Raw genomic sequence first — 9,401 nt, 5'->3', positions numbered from 1 at the left:
CCGCAAAAGCGCGTCCTTCTGGAGCGCTTCGCTTCGGCGCGGGACGCTCACGGTTGTCTCCTCTGCAGCCCGGCTGGGCTCTGGCCCTGTGTTTTATACCACTATAGGCAATTAATATTGCATCAGCCGTATTTTAAATTTTCAAAACCCACAATATAATGTAATGGCATAAGGGCATTTATTATTAAAGGACACCCGATGGAGAGGGAGGTGGAGGAATCGCTGGGGCTGTTGTGCAAGGCGGGGGTAAAGGGCTAAGGCCCAGGGAGCTGGGGGAGATCCGCAAGTTAGCTTATGCGGTAGGGGGTGTCGCACTGCGCGGAGGGCAAACCCACTCTGCTCCGAATTTCGGCCCCGTGGTTTGATGACCCGGAACTCTTTGAGGACGAAGCAGGGAAATGTGCAGATGACTCCTGGACTTGGAGCATTAAATTTTAAATCAGGAATACGTTTCTACAGCTCGCAAATAAAAAGAGGGAGCGGAAAGAGAACAGGGAGCTGGCGTCTATGGAGCACCTACTATGTACAGGGCACTATGCTAGGCGCTTTGCAGCAGTTATAGCAGTACCCCCACAAAGAAGCCGAGATGGACCACAGAGTGAATAACAACCTGGATGAGAATTTCAGATGAATTTGGAACTCCAATGTGTCCCAGCAAATACTTTTCTCCCTCTTTGCCTCTATTATCTCACCTCCTCTCAAGCCCTTTGAATCTTTTAAAATAATTTGTAGCCTACAAAGCCCAAGCACTAGTTGACGTCTTAAATAAACAATCTTACCTAGTCCTGACAATAACCTTGTGAAATAAGCGTTGGTCCCTTCATTCTGCAGACAAGCAATCTTGTTGGAGAAGGCTTAGAGAAATTAAGAAATTAGCCTCAGGATGGTTCTGCCAGTGAGTGGAGGCATTGGAGGCTCAAATTTCTATTAGCCCGGCTTCAAAGTTTACTAGCTAAGTCAAATTGAGCAGAGTCTCATAGATGGCAGGCAGGGAAGCATGGAAGGAAGTGCCTTGAAACCTCAAGTTCAGACACAAGCTGCAGGGTCTCCCACGAGGAGCTCCAAGTGAGTCTGCCATGGAAGAGGAGTGGGGAGAACGGATGGCTGGGGGCTGGGCAGCAGAAACTGACAGCCCAGCCCTTTGGGGTTCTCCTTTTTAAATCCTTTCCAAAGCTAGTACCCCTTAGCCTCTGAGAAAAAATAAAACCACTTTGATTCGGGTTGAAAAATAAAGCATTTATTTTAGAAGTTAATTCAAGGGGTAAAGAGAGAAGAAAACTTAATATTTTATTTGTATCTATTCAGAGAATGAAACCAAAGTTCACACAGCAACACGCAAACTACATGAAGCAACGAAAAAATAAAATAAAATTTGAGCTAGAGGGGCAGGGTGAGAAGGGTTCAGGCAGATGGTCCCACTCCTCTTCCCTCACAAAACTGTAAGTGAACTTCCACCGAAAGACACCCACATAAAGTGAACGGAAAGAAGCAGAATTAAATAAATAATAGGAATGAACGATGTTAACAACAACAGTAATAACAAAAGCGCAACGAGGTTAGACGTGTTGAAAGGACTTGCATATAATGCAGAGAAGTTACAGTCACTTTCCAGCAGCCGACTGCACGCTGAGCTGGCAATCTGGCAAGAGCAGCGAGCTGGGGTCGGAGAGTCCTCAGCGGGTATGAACACTACCAACTCCCGCTCTCCAGCAAGCAGTAATTACCCCTCAAACACCAGTAGGTCGTGAAAGACGGCCGGAGCTGGTGCTGGCAGCTGCTTACAAACAGCCAAGCGATCCCAGAATTTTCAGTCGCCAGACTGGGCCCACCTGTTTTGAAGCCCTACTTACCATGAAAAAATGGCAACTTGGAGCCCGCAACTCCCTGCATACTTTCCCTGAACCTAATCTTCATGCTACCTTATGAGAATTTACGGCAAACCAAAGGATAAGGTGAATAGAATTTAGGCAAGGAAGGGAGTATAAGGCTATCCTTTGGAAACATACATGTATTTTATATACTGTAATAAATCTCCAGTGCATGTTTGTGTCCCCCTTAGATATCCTAGACTTTGTGTTATTATTGATCACTTCCTTTTTGTCTCTTCACCCTTTGCCTAATCGCGCTTAGCAAAGTGGCGTTTTCACACTAGCTTCGGGCGGTTGGGCCAATTCACTGTCCTCTGCTTTGGGGCCCCTGCTCTGGAGTCGTGCGGCCCCGAGCGAGAGGGCAAATTTCAGCACCACGGACAGCACAAGTACCCTTCAGGCCCGCCCTTCTGGAATATTTTCCCAGCGCCAAAACTTTTTTTGGTGGGAATAGAAAGGAAAGAGGAAGAGAAGGCCGGAGGCAACCAGCCGGGACAAAGGGGGAAAGTCTGTGGCTTCGGAGGAGAGAGCTTAACCTGCCTAGGAAACGCCTTGGAGTTCCCGATAACCATCCCCCCAACCCGGGAGGGATGAGCACTAGGCTCTCCCAGCTCCCGACGCTGCACCCTGCCGCAGTCAGTGGACAGCCGAATACTTCATTCGTTTCTGTTTCTGTCTCTGGTTGCAGAACCAGACTCTCACCACGTTCTTTTTAAGGTCCAGTTTCTCAGCGATGGCCGCGATCTTCTCAGATGAAGGACGTGGCTGGATAGCGAAATAGGCCTCGAGTGAACGCTTCTCCGGCGCCGCGATGGACGTGCGTTTGCGCTTCCGTTCGCTGCCGTTGAAGAGCTCTGGCTTGCTGTTCTTCTCTCGGTAGGCGGCCTCGGCCTCCTCCAACCAGGCCTGGAGCACCGGCTTGAGCGCGATCATGTTGTTGTGCGAGAGAGTGAGAGACTCGAACCTGCAGATGGTGCTTTGGCTCAGTGAGCCCACGCCGGGGATCTTGAGATTAGCCAGAGCCGCGCCCACGTCCGCCTGGGTCACCCCCAGCTTGATGCGCCGCTGCTTGAAGCGCTCGGCGAAGGCTTCCAGCTCGCGCGGGTCTGACTCCACGTCGCTGAGGCATGCAGGCATGGCGCTATGAGGGGCCACGGTGTGCGGGTGACTCATGCCCATGGCCTGGTGCAGGTGACCCATGGCGCCCAGGTGGTGTGGATGGATCTGTGCGGGCATCACCGAGTGTTCCGGAGCGCCCAGGCCGCTCACACTCAGCGTGGGCGAGATGTGCTCCAGCAGGTCGCCTTCGAGGCCCTGGTGCACGGCGTGGTGAGGGTGTGAGGTGAGCGCAGCTGGGTGGGAGATGGGCACGGTGGACGAAGTGGACGTGCAGGGCACGCTGCTCATGGTATGGTAGGTGGCGTCGGGCTTGAACGGATGGTTCTTGCCGTGGGAGACGATATCCACCGCCGCCAGAGCTTCGGCGCGTGCCAGCAGGCTCTCATCAAAGCTTCCAAATATATTACCCTGCAGCTGCAAGCAAGAAGGCGCACAGCACGGTCAGTAGGGAATACTGTCAACACAGGATTAAAACACATTTTCAAGCAACCGAGATGCCTCTCCTCAAAGCCCAGGTCATAAAAATTAATACGGAGGCAGCAGCTCTGCTGGAACAGACGTGTGGATCAGAGACATGAATGAGAGAGAGAGCGCGCCGGGAGAGAACGCGGGGGAGACAAGGAGAGGGGTTCAGACAGCGGCGATTGTTCTGGGCGACATGAAAAAAACATGAAGCTAGTGCCTGTCAAAAAATGTGCCTTAGAGCGGTAATTATGCTCCACTACGTACCTGCGGGGCTGGGAGACAGACTCGGCGCATGGCCTCGGAGCCGGAGTGCAGGCTGGAGAATTTGGGTTCTTGCAGCACCGGGTGCATGCCGAAAGGCTGCTTGGAGTTCATGGCCATCATCTTCGCGCTCCTGGCAGGGTGGCAGCGGGGGACATGGAATCAGGCTTGTCTAGCTTGCTTGCCGCTCTCCAAGTGAGCGCTGCTCAGCGCCCGCGCTCCCCTCGCCCTCTCTCTCGCTGCCTCCCCTCTCCCCCACCTGCTTCTTCACTCATCTTACAAGCAGCCTGCCAGGAAGGGCCCGGGCGCGCGCAGGCGTGCTCACGCGCCCGGGACTCGCAGGGGCGGCCCGGGAGGTGAGGCGAAACAGCAGCTAGCGGCGCGCCTTTCTGCGCCCGCGGCGGCCGCCCCCTCCACAGCCTTTATACCCGGGCCTGGCCTGGCCTCTCCCAGTCCGCCCCGCCCCGCCTGGCTCCAACCCGCCAGACCTTTCCGATTCTTTCTTCTTCGTGGACTTCCCTTCCCCCATGCCACCCCAAAAGTCTCAAACCTCTCCCTCCTGTCCCACCTCGAACTGCCAGGATAAAAGAGCAGCCCTGGGCTGAGCTGGGTCAGGAAGTTGACCCTACTCCAACTTCCCCTCTCCACCACACACACATACACACACACACACACACTCCGTCTGCCCGGCTGCCGCCAAACTGCCCATTTCCAGGGCGCTCCTGGCCTCAAGCCCAAGCGGTCCACCAGAGTCCGGTCCCGCGGCGCAGCGAGGAGGCGCCTCCAAGCGCCCAGACGGGCCCTGGGGAGGGTGAGGGGCTGCCAGAACGAGCCCCGGGTGACCCCTGCCCCGCCTCCCTCAACCGCGCTCCGGGGTAGAGGTAGGGGCAGTAACTGCCTTCTCAGTCCAGGAGTGGCTTCCTCCCCACGCTTGCCTTTCTTGCTTTCATTTGAGGGAGGTAACTTGGCCCACTCTTCCTCCAACCCTCCCGTCTAAGGAAGCTTGTGGAGTATTTTTTAGAATAGCGACTGTTCAGGATGGCCCTCGAGGCCTGGGAGTCCTTCAGTGCACTTCTGCTGGGCAGCCAGAGCTTGCAAGCCCATTCCTCGTGACAACAGCTACCGTTTAAGAGTTCCTAATATGTGCTAGACAATTTAGAGTTTGCCCATGGGATTCTCATACCCACCTTATGGAGTAGGTGATGTTACCCCGTTTTACAGATGAGGAAAACAAGGATCAGAGGGGCTAATGATTCGCCCATTCACTCACTCACCCAGTTATCCCTCCATCTTACAAATATTTACTGACGGCCTGCTGCTTCCCAGGCGCCTTAGCCTCTTGGTCTTTCTTCTCGAAGTTTCGGAACTTGAGGGCTCTCGAGGTTAGTACTGCCCGCCTCCACCTCCCCTAGCCTCTTTTTCTCTCTACTTCCCTCTTCTTTCTTATCCCTCCCCCCGCGCTAGTAAACATTGTGAATAATGGATGGGGAATCCTGGACCGCGACTACGCAGCACTCCGGTTCGGAGAGAAACCCCGCGCGTGCAGCTGTACCCCCTCGTCAGGCCCACTGCCTCCGCTGAGAGAGCGATCTTCGGGGCTTAGAGACCTCACCCTGCCTGTTATTGTGCAGGATATGTACGTGCTGGGTTTCCCAGAATCTGAACGAGGTTGGGTGGTGTGGTGCAGGGGAACATCCCTTAGTCCAAGAGGACGCCCTGAGAGATCTGGGCTCCCTCTTCCCCTCGGCGCCCTCCAATTGCTTTTCTCCCCATCCAAGCCAGCCGCCTCCGCTGGTTCCCGCCCTGCGATGGTGGGAAGAAGACTCAGCCCAGGTGCCTAGAGCCAAGCGCAACCCTTTCGCTAAAGCCCTCTGAGCCTCGGTTTCGGCGGCTCTTAAATGGGAATTGCACTACTGTCTGTCTCCTTGGGTTCTGGTGAAGATATTTAGAGTTAGGGTAAGAAGAAAAGCATTGAGCCACGAAATCGGTGCTCAGTAAACTCCCTCACAACCTGATGCCATAGGACTCAGACCCTGGCCTCAGATTCAAAATGCACCTCTGCCTCTTGCTGGCTGAGACCACGAGATATTCTCAACTTCTCTGTACTGCGGTGTCCCCATCTGTAAAATGGGGATGATCATTTATTTCCCATTGATTGTTGTGAGGAATGCACTGCTATAAGCACATGGCACAGTGCCTGGCGCATTGATATCATTGAATACATGGTCCTCTCTTCTTCCTCAACTTAAAGAGAAAGCATGTGAGAGTGGGGGTGGCCCAAGTCATCCCCCTGGAGCCCGGTTTGTCTGCACATGCATACTGTGGATCCTTGCTCTCCATTCACCCAACACCTGCATTGTGCCAGACCCCACGCCAAAGGCTGGGACACAGATGTGAATCAGATTCCATGCTGGCACTCAAGGAGTCACCAGTCTAATATTCACTTCAGAAAGTTAACTCTAAACTTGCCAAGCAGTAGAAAGGAGGTAGATTCATGAACAAGACACAGAGCACAAGGGTGGCGGGATTCTAGAAGTGCAGAGTACACATCAGAACTATGGGCTGCAGGAGGGCTGGATTTGGGGCTGCATTCTGACACGGAGTATGGGTGACCCTGACTGGACCTCAGTTTACCTACAAGGAGTGGGCTGGATAAGATGATTGCTAAGCTTTAACAAAGACTTCCAGCTTTAACCAAAGACTATCGTTCTGGTTAATTTGAATGAAACATACTTTGAGCATGTCAGGAACTTATCTCCAGGGACACTCAACTCCCCAGAGCTGAATGCAGCATTATTTTATCACTCACTAGGATTTAAGACCAGTCTTTGTTTTCTTCCCAGTGCTGGAAGCCCAAAGGGAAAAGGGGAATGAAACACAGGGATACACTGGTCTGTATTTTGCCTGGTCCCATGATGCCCTGAGACCCGTACTCATTCCATAATACCCTAGTTGTCTGTGAAGCTGAACCCCTAGAAACTGGGAGAGAAAGGATTCATATCTGTTCTCTTTTTCTGCTCTGTCCTCTCAGGGGTCTGGGAGATACTGGCCAGCATAGAGGTCAGGCATGAGTCAGAAACAGAGCAAAACCAACTGGTCCTCACATGCCTCCAATGTTGACCTTCACCTTACCAGCCCCTACTCCAGCATCCCCAGGCATTAGAATCACAAATCAAAAAACACACCTGTGTCTGGTCCCGTGTGTTTTAGGGTTTTTCCCATCTTCCCCTCTAAGAAGGTCTACTGGCAGTTCTAGGCAGCCAGCAGTAAGACAACACCCATCCTTAAGGACCAGTCTTTTTGAGAAGGCCTTGGAGATAACAGACTGGAGACTGGAGAAGAAAAGAGGGAAAAGACCATAGAGAAAGCAATTGGAAGGACAGCCTTAGACAGCAATTTGTAACAGCCTCTACACTTTCCAGAATTTGTAAACTTAAATTCTCTAAGTGCAAAACTAGTAAAATAAAATTGAGCAACTTTATCTGGGTGGATAAAAGGAAAGATTGAAACTGTGGTAAACTAGAGAGCACTTACCCACCCCTCACCACCACCATGGCACTAAATCACAATCACACACACACACACACACACACTCATACCATTTATGGGCCAAACAAAATATGTGAAGGTCCATGTAAGGACTATGTGGGCATTTATGCAAGTGGCATCGAAGGAAGAATTTTCCCCATTTGATAAGCATTTCCAAATACCTACTAACAGCAGAGTCTTGTGGAAGGCCTTGAAGATACAGAAGACACTGCTTCAGGAGCTCAGAGTCTAGTAGGGACATAGATTTGCCACATGTAAGGTGAAGTCAGGGCACAAAGCACCATATCCTCCGGAAGGACTAGCCTTGTAGAGATGCAAAGGGGGTAGGGGCCTGGGGGCAGATGCATTTTCCTGTGGGCCAGCGGTTCTCAATTTTAGTATGAGTAGGAATCATCTGCAACCTCTTAAAATACAGCACCACAGGCCCACACCCAGAGATGCTGACCTCAAAAACTAACGTGCTTTTTAATAGACATCCATGATTTTGGATGCAGAGGATCTGGGACTCTCAACTTGAAAAACTTGGTCTATATCCTTGTCACCTGGATCATTATTATTATTATTATTATTATTATTATTATTATTTTAAAATCCTGCCCTAATTATGTAAGTTTCATGGAGACTCAAAGAGAGTTTTCCTTCTTTGAGCTTCCAATGTCTTTTGCATCTTCCCTTATTATCTCTTAGTAAGAACGCGATGTTTTATGGTCTCTGCTCCTTGAAGAACTGTCTGTGTTTCCAGTACCTGTGTCTACAGGCCAGGCAGCATTAAGAGCTTGATGTAATTCATGTTGAATTAATGAACTCTGGCCAGGGCAGTGCCCATGATGATGGTGACAAGAAGGGCCATTTATGGAGTGGTTCCTGTGTACAAGGCTCTGAGCTAGATGCTTTGGAAGTGTTGTACACTGAGTCTCCAAATCAAGCCTGTGAGGTTGATATCATTATCCCCATTTTACAGATGAGAAAAAGGAGGCATAGAAAGACTAAGTAAGTTGCCCAAGGCCGCACAGTTAGGCAGTAGTAGCATGGAGATGGGAGCCTTGGTTTATCTGATTCTGGAGCTCAGGTTTGTTAGTTAGTCCTAACTAACATCCTGGGCTGGCACTAGTTATCCCATCTCCCAAGCCCAGGGGCCAAGGGAGTAGGGCGAGCAGGTTTTACTTCTCTTCTTGCTTCCGGAGGCTGGCCAGGCTCCAGGCATGCTTCCGGGCACAAGTTGCACTTGGAGAAGCCAGCAGCTACCCCCACCCACCTTCATTCCCAAGCCCCACATTGGAGAGTTGGAAAAGGGGCAGGGAGGGTGGAATGGGATATGGCCCCGATAGGAGGGCCCGAACTCAAGATGCCATCGCGCAGCGAGGCAGCTGGCGGGGCTGCCTGGCCAGGTGTTCGCAGCCGCCTGACTTGCCTTCCTCTCCCTTTCTCTGGTCTCCTTTCACAAACTTCTCACATGTACTCGCCGCCTGCGCAGCTGCTGCGGGACTCGTCTGTTGGCCGCTGCCTTGCATTGTCTGCAAAGGGGCTCAGAGGATCCGAGACGCCCAGAGGGATTCAGGGGCCGGAGGCCGAGCGTCCGTGAGGGCTCAGCACGTGCCAGGAGCCCTCCCCTTCCCCCCAGATGCCCCGCCATGGACACAGCCCTGGGACTTAGGCGGGTTCTTGCCTCCTCAGTTTCCACATCTGAAAATATGAGTGGACCCAGCCGAGGGATCTCTGATACACCTTCCCAGTTACATTCTTTCACTGAACATATATTTATTGGGCAACTATAAGGCAGCCACGATGATAGGAGATAGGAATTTAGCTTTAAACAAGACAGGCAACCCCTCACTCCACTCACTTCACTCCCACCTCCCACTCACCTCAGCCCCTCATACCCCCATGGAGCTGAGGCTTCTGCAGAAGGTAAGGAATAAAAAAGATAGCCTTGGATAGTGATAATTGCTACAGAGAAGATAAACCAGAACGCTGGAATGGAGAATATATGGGTAGAAAAGGAAGGAGTGACCTTTGAGCCAAGGCCTGAAGGATAAAATGAAAGACATAAGGAACAGCACAGGCAAAAGCGCTGAGGTGGGAGCCAGCTCAGGAAGTTCAAGGAAGAGCAAGAAGGCTCGAATGGCTGGAGTGTAGTGA

At 51.8% G+C, this 9,401-nt stretch overlaps 1 protein-coding gene across 1 annotated transcript; it reads right to left on the bottom strand.

The window, feature by feature from the left end:
* Positions 1-1,215: 1,215 nt before the first annotated feature.
* On the bottom strand, positions 1,216-4,110 carry POU4F3 (POU class 4 homeobox 3). The gene is made up of 2 exons (XM_054488200.1): positions 3,717-4,110; positions 1,216-3,401 (listed from the first exon to the last, which is right to left on the bottom strand). The coding sequence occupies exons 1-2, from the start codon at positions 3,834-3,836 to the stop codon at positions 2,505-2,507; spliced, it is 1,017 nt and encodes a 338-aa protein (XP_054344175.1). The 5' UTR covers positions 3,837-4,110; the 3' UTR covers positions 1,216-2,504.
* Between the last annotated feature and the right edge of the window lie 5,291 nt (positions 4,111-9,401).

This window comes from Pongo pygmaeus, chromosome 4 (genome assembly GCF_028885625.2).
Source record: "Pongo pygmaeus isolate AG05252 chromosome 4, NHGRI_mPonPyg2-v2.0_pri, whole genome shotgun sequence".
Taxonomy (NCBI): Eukaryota; Metazoa; Chordata; class Mammalia; order Primates; family Hominidae; genus Pongo; species Pongo pygmaeus.
The sequence above is the reverse complement of the archived record's forward strand: the minus strand, read 5'-3'. Positions and strand labels throughout refer to the sequence as shown.